Raw genomic sequence first — 22963 nt, 5'->3', positions numbered from 1 at the left:
AGATTCTGAAGCCTCCTGTACTTAAAATATTTACACTTACAGCTGGCCAGGGGAACCCTTACATGCATGTAGCCCAGATGTACTAGGGGAAGGCCCCTCCATCTACTGGAGAGAAATGTTGCAGCAACTTATTTATGTCAGGCACTGAAATACTAAGAAATGAAATGTCTCAGAAGATTATCCTTACAACCGCTGGATAATTGTTGAAATTCTGGAACTGATACTGGTTGCCATGACAGCCTAACATGCTGACATGCTTTTGAAAAAAAGAAACAGCTTAAAAATACACATTTGGACTCTGTAAAGAAGACCGATATGGCCATGTATACGAAAAGCAGAGGGAAAATGGTCCCTCTGGAAGAAGATCACTTGACGTCAGTAACTTCAAATCAGTTCCTCGGCGCATTTGCGCCATTTCCGCGTTTCGCTTGGATTCATCCAAACGCACCGAGGGACAGCTATGATATGGTGTGCAAAATTGTCTGGAGCAAAGCTACCCAGGTGAAACCGGGAAGAGGTCAAAGTTTACTGGAAATCCAAGCTAGTAAAGACGACACTCCTTCAGTCATAATGTCAAGTCACAGGTAGGGTTATCTGTGGCTATACAGGCTATAACTGACCTCTCCATCATAAGCGATGAAACATGCCTTCATATCGCTTATAAACCCATAAGCTATGAAATTAACCTCACTGCGAACCCACTATGTCTCATATCACACTTTATCCAGGTTTAATCAGTCTGTCTATATGAAGCTCAAGCAGCTTCATCATTTTGTTCCTGGGGTGTGCTTTCATCTAATTTAGATGAAATGGGAAGCGGTAGGCTCCTCAGTAATTAGTGCTAACACTGTAATATCTAATATAGGAGATGGCAACAGGTACAGCCAGTATTCTGTGTTTTTGTTTTGTTTTGTAATAATACAGATGGTGAAGTTATAATTTGGAGTTTACAAGCGTCTTTAACATAGTTTATAAGTAGTAACTATTGAAACCCAGCATTCAAATGTTTAATACTTTATTGTTCAGTAGATCAGGTAATTTATGAGTCATTAATAATCATCATGCTGTATAATAATGATAAAGTTCCCACTGTTGACTCCCTATGATATCAGTGAGAACAGATTCCCTTTATATCAGCATCTCAAAAGTCTGCTGTTTGTGAAGAAGCTCCTCCCATCTACTGTTCAGACCTCGTGTTTAGGAGGAGCAGCCAATCAGAACAAATCTGGTTTGGGGCAGCCCCAGGGTTATTAGGGGTTTCTGTGGCTCAGCTGGTAGAGCAGGTCATCTGCTGGTTTGAAGGTCACTGGCTTGATCCCTGACTCCTCCAGGGAGGAATGTAAGTACCTTTCTACTCAACTGGGTACAAAGTTACTATGTAAGTGCCAGTTCATTTTAGCTCAATGTATTCAATGCACAGAGCAGTTCGACCTCTGACTGAAGCAGCGCTACCATACAATGTTTTCTAGATTAATTGCAATTTTCTTTTTTTTCAAAGAAGAAAAACATGGCCGACCAAGTAACACTATGCAACTGTCTGGCTTTGTTTACGCTGGCAGAAAATTGGTCTTTCCTTTTGGATGAATTCAGTTGTTGCAAGGACGTTTTACTTGGAACATTCAGCAAAAATAATATAATAATGACAAAAAAAAATGTGGATAAAAAAAGAGATTACAGTGATGGAAACCTCCTGTTGCTTATAATGAACACAGTGCAAGCCTGTGACGGAACTTCCTAATGTGGCAGGTTTCAGCACTTCTGTTAATACTTCAGTCAGACTCAGGATTGTTTCCTTTGTTTCCAGTAGGTTACTGTGGTCTCCAAAAAACTCTGGCATTTTAGTGCTCTCTCTCCACAGCAATGTTTTCTCCCTCTTTTATTGAATACCTCAGCTCAAAACAAGTGTCATTGATTGTTACCGTGGCAACATCAGTCATAGGCTAGAGTTAAAATGGGGATAAAGTGTCTATTTTTGGTAGTTTATTTTAACCTTGACTAATCAAAAAGCAAAATTACGATTGACTGTCTAAACCCACAGGCCAGTCTAAAGTTTCTATTTATATTTTGTGTATTCTATTTAATTAAAATGGCCCACAGGCTCATTTTAGAAATCATAACATTTGTTTTGCCTAAAACAGATAGGGTTATGGGAAAATAAATGGATTAACTGGATGGATGTGGAGTTGTAGCCTCTTTATAACTTATAACCAAGATCCCAAGACTTCATTGGAGATCAGTTGGGCTGCTGTGCGGTCATAAACCCACTGTATAATGTTAATGTACACCATCTGCTCACCCACCGCCCAGAGCTACCATGACGTCTCCGTTATCATAAGCATCCCGGGTCTCACCGGACCGTCTGCTCCGCATCGCAGCTCGACAGTCGACAGGCTGGTGACTAAAGAGTAGCCTCATTAAAAAGTCATGCTTTGAAGCGGGTGATGCATCATACATACAGGTTGGAGCCGTGGACTCTGTGATTCCTTATTTTCTAGGGAAACTGGTTTACCTGTTGGTGAGGGCAGTGAGGTTAGAAGGATCTTATGCAGGGTAACCCCCCCCCCCCAAAAAAAACAAAACAAAACAAAAACACTGCTTATTTCACCTGGAGGTGAAATAAGCATAAGCATCTTAAAATGCGATGTCAGAAAGCAGAAAATCGGACAGTACCTCCAATTAAGCCCATTTTGGCATGTTCGTGATACAAGTGACCTTTTCTTTATGCATGATCACCACAGTGATTTAGTATGAAAATGAATGTCATTTAATTTATAAACGCCTTCAAAAAGCATGCCTAACACACAATGCATGGGAAACTAAGTGACATCGCTATCAAGCTTTCTCATTTTCTTCACGAGGGGGAAAAAAGAAGGTGCATACAAGACGACATGAGCTGGCTAACCTTGAAGTGGCGGTAATTATCCTGTGATAGCCTGTTACATGCAAAAAGATCTGTTTAACCCTGCCACACACACACACCCTACGTGTCTGTGTTTCTCTTCCTGTCCAGGGCTGAGAAGCAGCAAGAAGACACAGATGATTACACGCACTATGAGGAGGACAAGAAGCAATACCACACTGACTTCACCCTTCCTTGTCCTTATCTCTCGGGCCGCAGACATCACGGCCTATCCAACCCCGCACGGGTGCTGAGCCCTGTGCTGGAAGTGGAGATGAGGCAAATTAAGGAAGAGGCGGGTGGAAAAATAAAGTCGGTGAGGGTTTTTTAATCAAATCTAATAACATCTGCTTTTCTCAGCATGAATAAAAATAGCATTATCCGTATTCGGCTAAAACTCGCTAATTAATGCAAGCAGTATTTTCCATTGTTTTTGATTTCGCAGTCCTGTCGGGAGAGGGATGTGCAAGATAAACAAAGGAGTGTTGAAAACTCTCTTCAGAAGATGCAGGTCTCTCAATCCAGCAGAACAGGCACACAGAGCTCAGTACCTGCACCTCAACATCTGGTGACAAATCCTGTCTGCTTTGAAGGCCACACCCCACACCTGCCAGACAGAGAAGGTTCTCTACACCCTTCTAAACTACCCGGGGATGAATGTGGAAGCAAGAAAGAGCAGAATGCAAGTAGGGGCTCAGACAGCTACTCTAGTGATGAGAGTGATGCTGTTAGTCTACCGGGGGTGCAAAGTTGTGCCAGCGACAGCAGCAATAATGACTCAGTGGTTAGTGCAAAAGTGGTGAAGAAAAAGGAAATTCCAAGCTCATCTGTTGAGCTAAGCTGCGACAATGAGCAGGATTCCTTTTTTACAGCTGATGAAGACTTTCCTGCTCTCACCACCATCAACGCTGGCATTCCGCTATCTCTCACAGGGCCTCCAGCCTTGGGGAAGATAAAAAGCCAGTGGGAGATTCCCCTTTCATTCCACCCACATGACATACCCACTGTCACGTTGGCAAGTGGCGTGAATGACCCTGTGCAGGCTCCCATCCAAGGCAAACCAGAAGCACCTGAGGCAAACTCAAAAACCAAAGCACCTCTTCCAGTGCAGGAAGAGGCTTATGACCTCTTGGCTGACTTCCCAGCCCTCCAGCCCCCAAAGAACCCTTTAGCGCTTGGTGGATTGCGTCAGAGGAATCCCAAGACCAACGATGCAAAGGGGAAAGGAGTTCTCATTTCTACTCCAAGCCACTGCCAAAGCTGTAGGGGTTCCCATGAGAGGAGATTGGAAAATTCGCCCCACGAGGTCTCCTCCATCTGTGCAGGAGATCAGAAATCTGTGCTGGACCTTCAAACATTTGGCACAGTCCGCCATCGCAACTCTCCCACCATCAGCTGTGAGCAACGGAAGGCCAACAAGCAGCCGCCGCCTAGAGGTAATAAATCTGCCATGTGTCTCTATGCCGTTAACATGCCTCTCCTTCTATCAGGCAGTATAAATAATCTGGTGCTGACAAATATAACTTTATGTCACTCTTAAAGCTTTCTGGAGCTAGAAATACTCTCACATTATCTCTTTCTGACAATGCATTATTAATATTAGAGACACCTTCGTACTTGGGTAATTAAAGACAGGAGAGGAGGAGCAGCAGCAGCCTGTCCCAGGCAGAAACTCTAGCTTGTCAAAGAGTCCAGCTCTCAGACTGCTACATTTTTTTTTTCTCCTCGGTTATTTTTGAAGCCCATTTAACGGAGCACTTTTGTTTCTGCCACGAAGCAGGTGGCTTTACTACTTTGTTTTCTGTCCTTGAGTTCTACTTACTGATAGAAAAATAGCCAGATGAAACATCAAAGCAACTTTACCAATCACAGGGCAGCGCTTTGCCACCTTTAATCCTCAACAAACACCCAGATGTGCGCACAAACTCACAGACACATCCGCGCTTGCAAACATTGCAAACATGTCTCTGTGTAGGTGTTAACACACTGTGATTCTGCATTGCTGTTGCTGAGAAGTACTTGCTCACTTGGATGACTCAGTGGGAAAATGTTCTTTTAATGAGGGGATTATTTTGCAGTGGCAAAGTGAATTACACGGTGAGCCTTCCTGTTGGTGCAGAACAGAGCACAGATATAAGTACACATGCATAAGTACATGTTCATTTTAAGTAGAGAGTATGCCTTGTACAGTGGATACAGTACCTCAAGGAACTTTGTGCTGGAGAAGTCGTTCCTTTCCTATTCCAGCTATATTTATATATCGTATGGAACAGTATAATCTATTTGGTCTTGTTTGATTTCCCCTCGCCTTTTTAACAGGTGCAGAGCTGTAACTGAAGGCGGCTCTGCTTTGCTCAGTAAATGTGCATATGTGATATACACACTGCTAGCCCTCCTCCAGCAGTTCGCAGCCAGCGCTGATATGATAGAATATACTCTCTGATAGCATGGCCCTGTTGATTCAATAGCACTTTGTCGATCCCCAGAGGGGGAGACTGCAGAAAATCTGTGGGGTTTTTTTGCAGCTGAGAAGAACACAGTTCTTTTTAGGCTTACTTATGGTACAGGCCAGACAGGACACAATGCATGCAAAATGCCCATAGCAGTAATCCGCGTTCCCTTGCTGTTCATATTGCAGTTGCAGGTGCAGATGGCGTGGGTGTCAGTGCCAGGTCCTGGGCTAATGCTGCCAAGGCAGGCATGAAGCAAGCAGCTGCCCCTCAGGAGAAAGCCAGACCTGCTACCTTTCAGCAGATAGTTACCATTAACAAAGCCAAAGGTAAACTTATATCTTGGCATCTGCAGGTAATGTGTGCTTGTGTGTGTGCGTATATATGTGTTGGATGACACATTCAGAGGGCATCGGATATTACGTTTCACTGTGGGCCCACATGAAGAATTCATCATGATCATTCCCGATCCCTTATTTTGCAGTGCTCTCAATGCTAAATGCTACAGAATGCCATTTTGTCCTTTACTCTGCTGCACCTCAAAGATCAAGCGTTTAGAGTTTTCATACATCCATATATCATTGTCAAATTAATTGTGATATTTTGGCATAATTACTGGATGCAAATGAGGCTGAAGTTGAAATGGCTGCTGCTCCATCTTGCACCATTGTTACTGTTTGTGACATCAATTAAAAATTGCCTTTTATCAAGCTCGACGTTGAACGCTGGCAGGTCTCTGGCACTGAGGTGGTCTGATATCGATATAAATAATAAAGTGGTGGTTTAACAACACGCACGTATCTTTCTGGTTCCAAATCAGATATTGAACAGAAATTTCATTAATCCATCTGTTTTCTGCCTCAGATCAAATTCTGCAAGTCAGATGTGGTTTTAAGAGGATCAAATTTGTATGTATGACTGGAATATGTTAAAACTTTGCTTTTAAATGTGATTAATTATCAAACTTGTCTTAATGAAATTATGATTTAGATTAGGCATGTATCTGCACATTTGGTCAATGAAATTATGTTTCTAAATTTCCCTGAAAAGAAAAAGAAAATCTGGGTATATCAGCAACTAAACTGAATGTTTCAGCCAGCTTCCTCTCCAGAGAAGCTGCTTCTGTGATTCTGTGTGTTTGCACTTACAGTTTAAATGCGGAGGAGCACACGCAGTTGTTTTCTGTATAAATTCAAATCTTTGGCACGCCTGTTTGGATGTGTTGCAGCAGAAGATGCATTAACAAGATGTTTAAACGACAGAGTGATGTAACCACTGCAGAAACTTTGCAAGGCAGTGGAGCTGAAAAATCAACAGTCTTCATGCTTTAGCTAAAAGTCTGTAAATAGTGTTTGAGTGATAAAAATGAATATTATTGATGCTACTTTTGTGCTATCAAAGTAAGACCCCCAAAGGGTATGTATACATGGGACATATCATATTTGAAATTTATGTAAACTAAAAAATACTATAATTTTCCTGGGATTCACTAATGTAAAAACTGTTTGTTTGTTTTTTTTAATTAAGAAAGTAGGTTCAGTATAGAAGCTTCCAGCATTCTCAATCTTACCTAGTTGTCCTTCATTTTTTTTGCTTTTAAAGCTGAATATGGTGCTACTCCAAAAATCAACAAGAAAGCAACAGTTTTCCATCCAGGATCAAATCAGAAGGTGATAACCTTGAAACAGTGCTGCTTTCACCCCTGCAACCAAATCCACTTTGTCAGATTTTGCAACCCTCCTGGCTATCAGGTGAGTGTACTAAACAGTTACTTCTCTACATTAGGGCTGTGCGATATGACCAAAATCTCATATCCCGATATGAATTCTGTAAATTCTGTGAATCTCGAGCAGCTCGACTTGCGTGAAGTGTTTCCAGCTGGGTGTCGTGTACCTGGAGTCGAGTAACGATATATTTTTAGACATAAGCTGTAACGGACGCCGTTTTCTTTGTGAGCATTTATTACACAGCGTGCTGCGGGCAAAAGCTTGTTCTAACATTGGAGTCTAAGGTTTATTTTTTAGCACCCGACGGCTCTTTTTTTTTTTGCTTCTGATCCGTAAACAGTCTGCATCTTTCACGTGATTCAGTTTATTTTGAAAAGTCTCAACAGGATCTTGAGCTTTATTGTGAAAGGTTTATGTGGAAAATAAACAAGCGGACACGCGATGCTGTTACCATCGTTGTTGCTAACAACGCATAAAAACAGGCGCTTGTCCATCCGTAGTGTGGTTATATTAAATATAAGAGAAAGAGAGAACTTTAAGAAATTAATACAGCCACTACTGTCACCATCAAAGCGATGAAAAAAATATTGCCGCAAACAGTTTGCGACACCACGAAACAAACGATAGCATAAAATGAAACGATAGACGTTTTTATATCATCATCTGATATATATTGTTATATCGAACAGCCCTACTCTACATATATTTTGTTTTATTTGTGTTCAAGAGTGAGTTGTAGGGGTTGTACATGCATGATTATTTTTTTAAAAACAGTATTTTTAAGTGTGCTCAGAGGCCCTTGGCTTTGTTCACCTGTAACCTCATTAAAGTCTTTTGACATTATGATCTCGATTGCTAATTTTGAGTCTTACTAAATACAGCCTGGTGTTAACTTTGTAAAGAAGAACAAGATAGAATAAAGTATTTGGGCAATATGAATATGCAATGTCTGTTGGCTTCAAGAAATGAAATGGTGACATCACAGTGGGCCTGTCCATCTTTTAAGTACAGTCTATGTTTAAACTATGGTCAGTCCAATAATGTTGCCAGCTTACAGCATTACCTAAGAGATAGAAACAGCACAGGCAATGACTTTACCGTCCAACCTTTGTCATGCTGAAGTATCTCATACCTAAGGAAAAAAGCTGTTATCATTTCAGCTACATCTGTTTTTACACCTACTTTCACTATATACTTGCAGAGTGGGCGGGTTCTGACAGACTAGTGTTGTTCAAACCAAATACAGCAAGTTGTGCAGTTACCTGACAGAAGCATCACATTCGGTCACGACTGTCACTCTTGCTGCTCTTCCCGGAGGAGCCACTGTGACTGAAGCACTGGCGATATAAAGAAAATGACTAGACATTATTATGTGACTGTTGTGATCCTGTGGTGTATCCTGAGTAATTACTTTTAGACAGCTGGTGGTATGATGCATACAGCAGGAATGTCCAGGAGAGCCTGTTTTACCTGAAATGAAGGTCCATGGTGCTAGTGACTGAATTGGGTTACCCATTCTTTTATTTTGGTGAATTTTGGATCTTTAAAACATTGCACTGAAGGACCCAGATCTCAGCCTGGCTAAACACCTATGGGTGATTTTTAGTATGTCAGCACCCTCCAGCACCATCATTAAACACCAAATGAATGCATATGCTTTAATGGAGAGATCCTCCATCCATGAAGCTGTTTGGGTATGAAGCAGCTCCTTTCTAAGACATCCAAGACTCCTTAATCTTCCTTTTGTCTTGATTCAGAAAAGAGTTAGCAGTGTGAGTAAAGCGAGAAGAAAAAAAAGTTTCTTCTCTCCATTAAAAACAGAACACCACATTTTTATATCTTCACCTCTTTCTCACTCTGCCCTTTTTAGTCTCTGACCTATTTAAATTTGGGCTGCACTTTCTTTTAGCGTGTGCGATGGTGACAGTGACAGCAAGGCTTGCTGCACTCTAAGGTTTGCCCCTTTGGCCTAAGCACTACCAATCCAGCAGGATAATCACTAAAGCTGCAATGCACATTCCCCCTGGGTGGAAGTGGCAATGTGAAGGTCTCTTGATGTCTACTGAGAAATGAATTGCAAGGCGACGAGCCTGGGCAAGGGAGAGAGACTGGAGATGGAGAAACTGTAAAATGTGTGATGCTGATGGAGAGAGACATTATGAAAGTTTTATTTTTGGCAGCAAAACAGCTGATGCTGAGATTTAAGTAAATGTTTATAGATGGCGTGAAAACGTTATGAGTGCTATCTTAGACACTGACATATCTTCAAATCTTTCAGTCTGTCTTTGTCAGTGTTTTGCTCTCAGACATGTAGAGGTCTAACTCATGTGCCAGCTCTCCTTCTGATGCTCTCCATAACCTAAATATTCTGCTATAAAAGTTTCACAGGACAGAAAGAAAGGCTAGAATCTGGAAAGGAATATCTAAAAAGACCTTGTTCTATCTCTCCATCCTTGATGCTTCCCCTTGGTAGACTGTATGGATGAGAATATTCTGTAATATTCTGTAATATTCTGTATACTAATATACTAACTACTTTCTGAAAACCTCAAGGTCACTTAACTAGGTCATTAACTAGGTCATATATATATATATATATATATATATATATATATATATATATATATATATATATACTAGGGGTGCAACGATATTCGTATCGATATTGAACCGTTCGATACAGTGCTTTCGGTTCGGTACGCATATGTATCGAACAATACAACATTTGTAATTTATTTTATCAATTTTCCTTCTGACGATGCTGTCTGTGTTGAGCGCTCAGTGAATCTGCATTCGACTACTCCGCCTAGGCTCGACAGTGCAGCCTAGGCGGAGTAGTCGAATGCAGATTCACTGAGCGCTCAACACAGACAGCATCGTCAGAAGGAAGAGCGCAGGGCAAGCTAGCGAGACAGAAGTTAAGCTCTCCTTGTAACAGGCAAATTGAACCTCATTCAGATCTGGCGTTTGGAATTATTTTGGTTTTCATGTGAGGTATGACCCTGAAGGTAAGCGAGTCATGGACTAAAGTAAAACAGTATGTTGGATGTGCCATGCAATGCTCAATTACATTGGTGTGAACTAGTGTGTTAGCGCAGTTAGCTCATTAACGTGTTGGCTGTCTAGCCCCATGCACGGGGCGATCGGCGGTAGCTCGTTAACGGAGATTTGCCGTGTTGTGGCGTTAAGGTCATTTCAACGAGATTAACCTGAAAGCACTAGTGGGAACACAACGAATATGACTGCACATTTACGCCGACATCATCCTAGTGCAAAGACAAATACAACAAGCATGCTACTAACTTTAGCCGAGTCATTTAGACAGCTGTTAGCACATGATTCTCCTTATGCTGCTGAGAATATAGCCCAGAAGAAGCGGATAGTATAGCTTTTATTTTGGAAAGAGACATTTCTCTGTAATAAACTCTCTTTTCCAAAGATGAGTGATTCCTCAATCAGATACAGGGCTTGCAATATCGCTAGCCCGACGTCCCGGAGCTAGCGATTTTTTCAGTCGGGCTACCAAAATCTATCTCTTCCCTGCCCGTCGGGCTATTGTAGGAAAAATATATGTCAATGCTTTTGCATTCTTTCAGAAATGTAGCTGGGTAATTATGTCATTGGCATCGGTGAGCCACTGTCAATATGTGACATATTGAAGTCGCGTTTGAATTTGCGCTTGTTTTTTTGCTTTCACTTTGCAATCGTGCGAACTGTGTATAGAGAGCGACAGCACTGATCTGTGAGTGATGATAATTTGTGCACCAATTCCTCTGACATCGTCTTATTAATCGTTAGCTTACTATGCAAACATGACAAGTGAAATTTCCCGCAGCAAGCTTAAACATGTGAGAGGTTGATCGTGCAGAGAATCGCTGAGCTTATGTGAGTGAGTGTGTAAAAGCATTTCAGTTCTGCTGAGCCAAATAAGACAGGTCAGGGTGAAGAAGTGACAGCCAAAGAAAAGCTTACCACAAAATGGAGAAGTTATGACAAATCAGACTATGAGGCAAAAAGAAAGTGCAGCTTTATGGTTTCATGGACAAAATAATTTCTGTGGCTGCAATATGACGAGCTAAATAACCAGGGCTGCACATAAGTGGTCCGCAGGTGCGCATTCGCTGTCAAAATAAAAAACACGCACAAGGGTTAGGGTTAAATTTAAAAACCGTACTTTTGAGTTAAAATATATATTTATAATTTTAATAAATGACAAATAAAAAATGCATGAACATTTTTTTTGTATCGAAAAAATATCGAACCGTGACACCAAAGTATCGAACCGAACCGAACCGTGAATTTTGTGTATCGTTGCACCCCTAATATATACATATATATATATACATATATATATATATATATATATATATATATATATATACCCAAATGGCACCCTTACCCTTTGTAAGGGTGCCATTTGTAAGTAGCTAATATCCACCGAAGGGATGTTCGACTAATGCCACTCTCCAGTGATATGCGGTGAGTGCTATGCTGTGGGCTCTTGCTGAATGAAGCTAGGACAGCCACTGATGTTTCTTCATTAGTGACAGTTTTCTTGCGTCCACATTTTGGCAAATCCAACACTGAACCAGTTTCACGAAACTTAGCAAGCAGTTTGCTAACTGTAGCATGGGAGATGGGTGGTCTCGTAGGGTGTCTTGCATTGAAATCTGTTGCAATGACCTGGTTACTGTGTTCACCAGATATCAACACAATTTCGATCCGCTCCTCACGTGTTCACCTCTTCGACATGTCAATGGCTGTGAACAAAGAGAAACTTGTAAATAACTCATAAAATAATAAAGTTACGTTGAAACCAAGCACACCATTGTTTTTCTTGTGACATTACCAATAAGTTTGATGTGTCGCATGGCCCTCTTCCTATTGAAAAAACAAAAGTTGTATCCAAGAAGGCTGACTTCTAAATGGCCACCATGGTCACCACCCATCTTGAGGAGTTTGCCCCCTCACATGTACTAATGTGCCACAAACAGGACTTTAATATCACCAACCATTCCCATTTTATTACGGTTTATCCATATAAATGGCCCACCCTGTGTATATATATATATATATATATGTATATATATATATATATATATATATATATGTATATATATATATTAGGGGTGCAACAATACACAAAATTCACGGTTCGGTTCGGTTCGATACTCTGGTGTCACGGTTCGATATTTTTTCGATACAAAAAAATGTTCACGCATTTTTAATTTGTCATTTATTAAAATTATAAATATATATTTTAACTCAAAAGTACAGTTTTTAAATTTAACCCTAACCCTTGTGCGTGTTTTTTATTTTGACAGCGAATGCGCACCTGCGGACCACTTATGTGCAGCCCTGGTTATTTAGCTCATCATATTGCAGCCACAGAAATTCTTTTGTCCATGAAACCATAAAGCTGCACTTTCTTTTTGCCTCATAGTCTGATTTGTCATAACTTCTCCGTTTTGTGGTAAGCTTTTCTTTGGCTGTCACTTCTTCACCCTGACCTGTCTTATTTGGCTCAGCAGAACTGAAATGCTTTTACACACTCACTCACATAAGCTCAGCGATTCTCTGCACGATCAACCTCTCACATGTTTAAGCTGCGGGAGATTTCACTTGTCATGTTTGCATAGTAAGCTAACGATTAATAAGACGATGTCAGAGGAATTGGTGCACAAATTATCATCACTCACAGATCAGTGCTGTCGCTCTCTATACACAGTTCGCACGATTGCAAAGTGAAAGCAAAAAAACAAGCGCAAATTCAAACGCAACTTCAATATGTCACATATTGACAGTGGCTCACCGATGCCAATGACATAATTACCCAGCTACATTTCTGAAAGAATGCAAAAGCATTGACATATATTTTTCCTACAATAGCCCGACGGGCAGGGAAGAGATAGATTTTGGTAGCCCGACTGAAAAAATCGCTAGCTCCGGGACGTCGGGCTAGCGATATTGCAAGCCCTGTATCTGATTGAGGAATCACTCATCTTTGGAAAAGAGAGTTTATTACAGAGAAATGTCTCTTTCCAAAATAAAAGCTATACTATCCGCTTCTTCTGGGCTATATTCTCAGCAGCATAAGGAGAATCATGTGCTAACAGCTGTCTAAATGACTCGGCTAAAGTTAGTAGCATGCTTGTTGTTTTTGTCTTTGCACTAGGATGATGTCGGCGTAAATGTGCAGTCATATTCGTTGTGTTCCCACTAGTGCTTTCAGGTTAATCTCGTTGAAATGACCTTAACGCCACAACACGGCAAATCTCCGTTAACGAGCTACTGCCGATCGCTCCGTGCATGGGGCTAGACGGCAAACACGTTAACGAGCTAACTGCGCTAACACACTAGTTCACACCAATGTAATTGAGCATTGCATGGCACATCCAACATACTGTTTTACTTTAGTCCATGACTCGCTTACCTTCAGGGTCATACGTCACATGAAAACCAAAATAATTCCAAACGCCAGATCTGAATGAGGTTCAATTTGCCTGTTGCAAGTAGAGCTTAACTTCTGTCTCGCTAGCTTGCCCTGCTCTCTTCCTTCTGACTATGCTGTCTGTGTTGAGCGCTCAGTGGATCTGCGCTCGACAGTGCAGCCTAGGCGGAGTAGTCGAACACAGATTCACTGAGCGCTCAACACAGACAGCATCGTCAGAAGGAAAATTGATAAAATAAATTACAAATGTTGTATTGTTCGATACATATGCGTACCGAACCGAAAGCACTGTATCGAACGGTTCAATATCGATACGAATATCGTTGCACCCCTAATATATATATATATATATATATATATATATATATATATATGCCTGCAATATGAAGTGTTTCTAACTCTCAGCCTTTCAATAGGTCACTCGAGCCACTGTTAAGCATTGATTTAACCCTTTTCTGTCTCAAGAATTGAATTCATGATCCATTAGATACTACCTCAAAGAAAGAGCAATTAAGTTAAGCTCCTCTCATTGCACTAGGGAGTTGGCATACCTGAGCTAGTATTTGGGTGCCATGGCTTCAAATTTAAGAATGAAAAACCAAACAGAATCACAAACTGACAGTTAAAAATGTTCCACACTTGGCAGACACACAAAAAGAAACGAGTGGCCAAATTGTTCCATTTAGCAGCCTGATGGATTGGCTTTTGAAAATGGAGGATTTTCAGAAACACGGCACATTCGGGGAGCAGTGAGGAGGAAGGAGGGATGGCTTCAGCACCCCTCAGCCTGTGTGGTGTAATAGTGGCGGAGCCGTAGGCTGAAGTTTTCGCTCTCGCGTTCTTCTGTCTTCGTCCACCTAACAAGCCCGTCTTGAAGCTGTTGCTAGGCTACACTGGTCCGTTGTTATCCTCCGGCTGGTGGCATTTTCAGTCTTCATGTCTGCGTGTTCGTATCGGTGTGTGCGAGTGTATGTTTGATATCCTTAATGCAGAAAAAGACGGAAAGGCAAAGTGCAAAATGAAAGACAAGGAATATGATTAGAAGTTTGACCCTGAAGATCCACGAATTACATTAGTGCTTTGTGTGTTTAGCGGCATATCCAATTGATCAGAGTGGTATGATTACTACCTCTGATCATTAGTTAGATTAGTGAAGTTTAAGTGTCCTAATCACCCTGCAGTAAGGTAAGCACTAGATTGAAAAAAAATTAAGAATCTGTGTGCTTTCGTAATAGCAAATTTTGAGGTTTAATCAAAAATTTTAAGGCAAGTCTGTATACATATGTGCTCAAAACAGCCCCTAAGTTATCTGCAAGGTAATTATAGTAAACTAAAACTTAACAAAAAACAAAAACTACATGTAAAAAAGTTTAGTTAACTAAAACTAACTGAAACTGTTTTTGAACAGTTTCAAATAAAATAAAATAAAATAAAATGAAAGATAGAGGCACTTTCCTTAGTTTTAGATTTTTAGTGTGGTAAAATCCTTTCTAAAACTCGCCTTATTAGCATAATTTAACAGACAAAATTATTGAGACTTAAATCTTTACAAGACTGCTTTCATCTGCTTTCAAAAAGTTCTCTTTTTGTATTGTAATACCTGTACTGATTTCCCGAATCTTGCATATGGCATATGCCCTAATAATAACTAATGATTAAATGCAGAGTGTTGCATAAACACACAGGGAGTGAAAAGAGGTGTGTGTAGAAGAAACACTGCATCACGGGAAGTCCACAGTAGCCTAGGCCTATTGCAGCACACCTAAAGAAGGCTTTAGGGCCTCCTGATCTACCCAAAAGGTAACCAGTAAAGCTTTCAAAGAATATGGGATGCTTGGAACAGTTTTCTCTTGTACGTTGAGCAGAAGATGCCTATAACTTTTAAGAGCTCCACTGATTGGCTGTAGGTCACGAGAGACACAGATGTTTCTGGGTCCATACAGTGTGAACCGTGCTCCGTGTCACCTGTCATGCTAACCCTTGATTTACTCTGAGGTTGCAGAAATTGCAGAACTACAGAAGGATATGGGAATATGATTAGCAGTCGCTCAGACGCATCAGTGAGAATGTGTACAGGGCCGACTGCACCGTCTGCCACTGGGTTTTCTCCATTAGTCATGGAGGAATCTGTGACATCAAACAACATGATGGAAAATCAAGAGGAGTGAAAGGCTGCAGATGGCACTTCCAAGTGACGGGAAATGATGATAGCCATCGGCCATAAAAAAGTGCATCATTGAGAGCCCTGAAGCTAAAATGTATCTCATTGTCCCAAATCCTGGAGATGTTTGCTCGATTCATGCGTCAGCTTACAATGTAGCAGATAATGTTTTGGCTACAGTTTCATGTTGTCTGGTATTGAGTGAGCAGTACAAAAGTCTATCAACTACCCTTATATGCTGAAACCTGACACTGAAGTGTCCCAGTGCCTAGAGTCAAAAAAAGTGAAGCCAAGGGGTCGCACTGCATATAAAGTTTTTAGAGCTCACTCTCTGCTCGTCATTCTGTTTTTGGATCACCACCTCCACCTCCCACCCGCATTCTGACATTATCAAATGGAGGGTAGAACAATGCATGAGCACCCCGCGTTGTAATCCCCAGCCAAAATGCAAATGACAAAGTATTATTATTAGTTTTATCATTATTGCACGGCTTTACGTCATGATAAATTACCTCTTGACTGCAATTGTCAACTGGATCTCTCCTCTAATTAGCTAATTTGCTCATCTACGCGGTGGAAAAGTGACTATGTGATTAATGTGATTTAGAGTCCAGCAAAATATGTAATAAACCTTGATTAATGAAAAATATTATTTAATAAGAATGACTGAACTCGGCACTTTTTTTTCTTTTTTAAATTATGATTGTGCGATAACACGGGCATGGAAAAGCAATAATCACTGATGCCTGAACATCACATAATGTTTTTTATCAATGACACAAAACTATGCGTAAAATTTAAACAGGTCCCAGAAGTGGGTTATATTGTTTATTCTTGTATTTTACCAAATGGAGTACAAACTAACCAGCCCAGGTTTAGTTTGTGTTCCAAGCAAAGCATTCAGGCACATAACCACTTGTCAGGAAACTTATTGCTCTTTACAGTCATGTAATGAGTTGTCTTGTACAGCTGAGTAATCTTACTCCCTTACTCCTCCTGTCTCCTCTTTCCTCTCTCTCTCTCACACACACACACACACACACACACACACACACACACACACACACACACACACACACACACACACACGAGTGAAATAAAGTGAAAAGGAGGGCAGCACACCACAGTGCACAAGCACAACACAAGCCTTCGACTTGACTATGTTGTCAAGCAGCTGCTAATGTGTATTCAATATTGATGAACCTTGTTCTTTAGCCTCAGCTCTGAAACGTTTGCCCCACCCTGCGAGTTCAAAGGGACTGTCATTATTATGGTGTAATTCCAAGGAAGAAACGCACAACATTTGGATACACTGCTTATTTTGGTTCATGTCTTATAAAGTATGATTTGAATTATTGTTTAAAACACACTGGATTTTGCAATATTCTACTTCCTGGCCTCCTTTCAGATTAGCAAATATCAAATATCAAAATATCCAAAATACACATTACTCATATTCATTTTTTTCTACCTTTCTATTGGATGTTTGTACCAATTAGTACGTATTTAATGGTTATAATCTGCAAAACAATGCTTTCCCTAGAAATCAACTGCAGAAAAGACCTGCAGTTGACCTTTTCTGGTCGTTAAAATTATCATTGACATTCAAGAAAATATTTATGCTCAAAATTCTGACTTTAAGTAATCTGATTACATGTAATCTTTTCAGGTAATTTCTTTTTACAAGCTTTTACCAAGCATAATTTCTTTAACTAAAAATAATTTGAATAAATAAACTTTTTAATTACAGTTTTACTGACAATTATTGCAGCAAGTTTATCAGGGCAAACAAACATTAATTTTTTTAGTGTAGTGTACTATACAATATCCAAAAATCTGCTATTCAAATAAGCACAATTGTTAATAGGTAATGCCTTATTTACACATTTAAACAGTATTTCAGAAAAATACTCACTGAAGAAAGGGTGGCTTTTAATCACAGTAAGAAACTGTTCAGCAAAGCAGTACCCTGTTCTGCTTTCACAATGTTATAGTACTTTTCGGCATTATTCACATTTCTAACATAGTGCAGTGTAGGTGTTTTGTTAGCTTTCTTTATTGAAAAAAACCCCCTCCCCAAAACAATTCGTACAAATTGTTTTCCTGAAAATATTACAGAAATTTGATCTCAGTTTCATTGTGTCTCTGAAATATTACACTCCAACAGTTTTCTGAACTCAAGTCTTTACTTATTTATTGGCTTTGCCAAGGCAAACATGCCTAACATGGTGAGGCTGTTTATCTGTGAAAGAATACCTCAGATCGAGTCCTCATTGACTTTTTTTTTGGCTTTACACCTTGTTAAACACTGATTCCTTCTTTCACATCCTAAGGCATGTTATTTGATCCTTCCTCTTCCTACATTTTTGCTCTCTCTTCATGCTTCAGTCTGTTGTTTGTATTCTTCTAATTATTTGTTTAATTGTCTGCCTTTTTCCAGCATTTTGGAGTCCAGCCGCATCAAGCCAACTATCCTCCAGGATTCAGCTGTCCCCGTTTTCCTTTCCAACAGGTGAGGCTCCAAACAATCCAATTCTCTGCTGTCCCCAAACCTTTGAGCCAGCTCTAATCTGCATTGCTGAATTTACCTCCAACACGCGAGTGTGTGCATGCCTGCCTCAACTGTGAGTTGGATCTCTATTGAGTCTTTTTTTATTTCGTGAAACTGTCAGCTTGTATTACATATAAAAGTCCTGCCAATGTGAAATAAATATTCCTCAGAGATTAACTAATCTCTTGCAAGAATGAGGCAAAATATAGGTCACATCAGATTCTGATAACGTGCACGTGTCTGTATGAATGTCTTGGGCATGAGCACATTTTGCGTGTATGGTTTGGTGTGTGTATTTGTGTGTAAAACCTGCCTCGCGTTATATAATTGAATATGGGGGGGTTGGGTTTTATTTGTGCGGATGTCACTCCTGATGGATGCTCCTCATAAGACAAGCACAATCAGGGATCATTCCTCATCTTGCCTCCCACTCCTTACCATTACTATCCATCATATTTTATTCACAAATTCAAGACCTTACTCTTTTTCCCCCCTCCTTCACTTTGTTGGCTCTGGTAGATAGTGGTGTCACAGAGAATTTCATGCTGCCACATGCTGTGTCTTTTCTGTCCTGATTGAGAAGGAGGCTGGCCGTCTTTAATAATAAGTCTCATGACCGTTACAAGGCGACGGGTAATGGTGGAGCTGTAGAACAGATGGCTTTTCACTTTGAACCAACACACATATATATACTGTAATTATACACTTTTATGGCTGCATTCTCATTGAAGATCTATTACTGACACAATACGGTTTCATGGTTTTTCACTGGACTGGTGCTCATTTCCTCCACCTAAGTCTCCTGTTATGATTGTAAGTTGTGTGTTGCCACAAGCTCGCTGAGTGGTCTACGTGCTAAAGTTAGCTAAAGAGAGTTATTGTAACTTCTCAACAATTTCAACATCACCCCCTAAGGAATGGCCTCAGGTAAGGTAAGGTGTTATGGACTTTCATAGAAACAGATATCCATGCCTCTGAATTTTAGAACACCCATCATGCGTGCCTGAATATCTGAGGTAGTTTGAGGCATCTTGAAATGCCTTGAGGCCCTGTTTTTTGGCAGTTATTTTGAAGCATCTTATAATGTCTCTGCAAACAAAATAATATATAGGGGTATATATTTTTCAGCCAAATTCTCATTAGTCAGACAATTGCTGGCAGTTCTTTCATATGATGAAATATGCTTCATCAATAGCTTCCCAGGATTAATCCTATTGCAGGAGGAACAGATTGTGAAAAAACAAGGATGTTTTGACACTTGAGCTTGGATTCAAGAGCCTGGCAGCATCAGCTACACTTTGATCAAGCTGGATCGGATCCTGTGCTCTCATCAAAACAGAAAAACCCATATGATAATGAAATGAAAGGAGGAATTTCAGTGTTTTTGCTCTGTAGTTGTAATGCTGGGACCACCTGTCGATATACACTCAACAAAAATATAAACGCAACACCTTTGTTACTGCTCCCATTCCCCATGGGATGGACATAGAGACCTAAAATTCATTCCAGATACACAATATAACCATCCCTCCCAAACAGTGGTCACAAATCAGTCCAAATGTGTGGTAGTGGGCACATCTGCTATATTGAGATAATCCATCCCACCTCACAGGTGTGCCACATCAGGATGCTGATCTGACATCATGAGTAGTGCACAGGTGTACCTCAGACTGCCCACAACAAAAGGCCACCCTGGAATGTGCAGTTTTGTCTCACAGCAAAATGCCACAGATGCCACAAGCAATGAGGGAGCGTGCAACTGGCATGCTGACAGCAGGAATGTCAACCAGATCTGTCGCCCATGCATTGAATGTTCATTTCTCAACCATAAGCCGTCTCCACAGGCGTTTCAGAGAATATGGCAGCACATCCAACCGGCCTCACAACCGCAGACCTCGTGTAACCACACCAGCCCAGGACCTCCACATCCAGCAGGTTCACCTCCAAGATCGTCTGAGACCAGCCACCCAGACAGCTGCTGGAACAATTGGTTTGCACAACCAAACAATTTCTGCACAAACTGTCAGAAACCGTCTCAGGGACGCTCAACTGCATGCCCGTCGTCCTCATCGGGGTCTTGACCTGACTCCAGCTCGTCGCCGTAACAGACTTGTGTGGGCAAATGCTCACATTCGATGGCGTCTGGCACGTTGGAGAGGTGTGCGCTTCACGGATGAATCATGGTTCACATTGTTCAGGGCAGATGGCAGCTGAGAATGTCCCAGTTCTTGCATGGCCAGCATACTCACCGGACATATCACCCATTGAGCATGTTCGGGATGTGCTTGACCGGCGTATACGACAGCGTGTACCAGTTCCCACGAATATCCAACAACCTCGCACAGCCATTGAAGTGGAGTGGACCAACATTCCACAGGCCACAATTGACAATCTGATAGACTCCATGCGACGATGTGTTGCACTGCATGAGGCAAATGGTGGTCACACCAGATACTGACCGGTTCTGGGTCCCCAGACCCCCAATAGCGCAAAAAACTGCACATTCCAGGGTGGCCTTTTGTTGTGGGCAGTCTGAGGTACACCTGTGCACTACTCATGATGTCAGATCAGCATCCTGATGTGGCACACCTGTGAGGTGGGATGGATTATCTCAATATAGCAGATGTGCCCACTACCACACATTTGGACTGATTTGTGACCACTGTTTGGGAGGGATGGTTATATTGTGTATCTGGAATGAATTTTAGGTCTCTACGTCCATCCCATGGGGAATGGGAGCAGTAACAAAGGTGTTGCGTTTATATTTTTGTTGAGTGTAGTTCTATCTTGTGAAATTGTTTGAGAATAACCAGGTACTGGAGCCGAGTTGTATAAAGCATAGGGCACCGATTAATTTCTTTTGAGCACATGACTTCATATTGTGAAAATATATGCAGGTTTTATTTAAATAAAGGGAAAAATTTAGAGAAGAAGAAATCTGCATGAATGTGATTTTGGAGATGAAAAATAGTTTGTTGCTGTATCTTACTGACCAAAACTTTACTGAAATGCCGCTTATTCCCCCGTATAGACTAGCTTGCAGCTAGTCTATAGTTTAAATGAAATATCATTTCTCAGTATCATTGGGACACTGACCAAAGAGAACACAGGGCTAATATACACAGAGGGAGCAATCAGGGAATAAGAGACAGGAGGGAAACACAGCTGGGACAAATCAGGGCTGTCGAGACTAAGGAAGCAAAACTAGATGCATTAACATAAGACATGGACCTTCAAAGTAAAACAGGAAACATAACACAGAGACGCAGACTTGACACAGGGATTCAGCAACTATGGAACAGAACAGAAACCAGAAGGCACAACTCTGACAAACTAAACACAAGGACCCAGAGATCAAAAACAGAAAACACTGGAGCCCAGCAAACAAGTCAAAACAACCAAACAAACAAAAAAAAGGTTCACAAAAGGCGCAGGCGGCCAGGAAAACCGCTCCGAAAAAAGTTCAGGGGGCTGGCCCGGAAGCTGACGGCACAACACTCCAAAATCAATGGTGGCAACAAAGACGAAGGAGATGATGTCCAGCCAACACCCTGGAAAGTGGCCGGACAGGACGAGGACGTGGAGGCCGGACAGGATGAGGACGTGCAGGCAGGACGAGGACGTGCAGGCCGGACAGGGCGAGGACGTGGAGGCCGGACAGGATGAGGTGGCGCTGAGACCTCTGGTGCAGACGAAGCAGAACCAGCCCGTGCGGAGGCCTTAGGCAGAGACGAAACAGGACGGGGTGAGGCAGGACCAGATGGCAGCACGCCAACCGCAGGCGACAGAATTGGTGGTGGCACTGCAGGTGGCAGTGTGGAAACTGCAGGAGGTGGCTCTGCAGGCAACGGTGTGGGAGGAGCAGGTAGTGGCGCTGCAGGCGACGAAGACTGGATGGGCCCCTCGGACCCTCCAGCGGAGGCAGGTTGCTGGACCGGTCCCTCGGACCCTCCAGCGGAGACAGAAGGCTGGACGGGCCCCTTGGACCCTTCAGCCTGGACGGAGGATGGCTGGCGCAGTTCTCCAGAACCGCCAGCGGGAACAACAGACTGCTGGACGGGCCCGTCGGACCCTCCAGCAGGAACAGGTGGCTGGACAGGCCCCTCGGACCCTCCAGTGGAGACAGAAGGCTGGACGGGCTCCTCGGACCCTTCAGCGTGGACGGAAGACGGCTAGAGCGCTTCTCCAGAACCCCCAGCGGGAACAACAGACAAAGGCCGGACGGGCCCTTCGGACCCTCCAGCAGGAGCAGGTGGCAGAACAGATGACTAAGGAGAGGAGTGGCGGTGGCAAGGGCACAGTTTCCTTCGGGATGAGGGAACAGGAACCGGTGGAGAAATGGAGACCTCATCCTCTGACCACATAGCGGCCAGGAAAAAGGCAGGAAAACGAGGTCCTGGCTGGCGTGGGGAGGGAGAGGAAGTCCGTGGCAGCGTTGAGGCAGGTAGAGAGTGTGTGTTGTCCTGGGGCAGCGGTAAAGAAGTGGAGGTGGAGATAGAGAGAGCAAGCTTGCCAACCCTCATTTGCTCCCTCCAGGCAGCTATAGAGCTGCCCAGCACAGTGTCTGTAGAAAACTAGCATCTACTGCACTTAGCCCAACCGCCATGGTCCTCATCATCCTAGTTTTCTTTCAAGCATGTCTGAGGACCGTGAATATATTTTGTTGGAGTTGGAGCAGAAGTTATGTGGACTTTCTGTGGAAGAACTGCTCAGGGTATGTGAAC

The 22963-nt window shown here is 42.0% G+C and overlaps 2 protein-coding genes across 2 annotated transcripts in view; both read left to right on the top strand.

Annotated features, from left to right (window-relative positions):
• The window catches only part of LOC309698147 (uncharacterized protein), a gene marked incomplete at its 5' end in the record, with an annotated part of 140826 nt that overhangs the window by 65969 nt on the left and 51894 nt on the right, over positions 1-22963 (top strand). The window lies entirely within an intron of this gene.
• On the top strand, positions 463-21963 carry LOC309698212 (uncharacterized protein; the record flags this gene model as incomplete). The annotated part of the gene is made up of 6 exons (XM_082520511.1): positions 463-584; positions 3011-3215; positions 3345-4335; positions 5538-5678; positions 6952-7100; positions 21763-21963. The coding sequence occupies exons 1-6, from the start codon at positions 466-468 to the stop codon at positions 21961-21963; spliced, it is 1806 nt and encodes a 601-aa protein (XP_082376637.1). The 5' UTR covers positions 463-465.

Source organism: Aulonocara stuartgranti (assembly GCF_965226115.1).
Source record: "Aulonocara stuartgranti genome assembly, chromosome: 22".
NCBI lineage: Eukaryota > Metazoa > Chordata > Actinopteri > Cichliformes > Cichlidae > Aulonocara > Aulonocara stuartgranti.
This window is presented reverse-complemented; position numbering and strand designations above follow the sequence as displayed.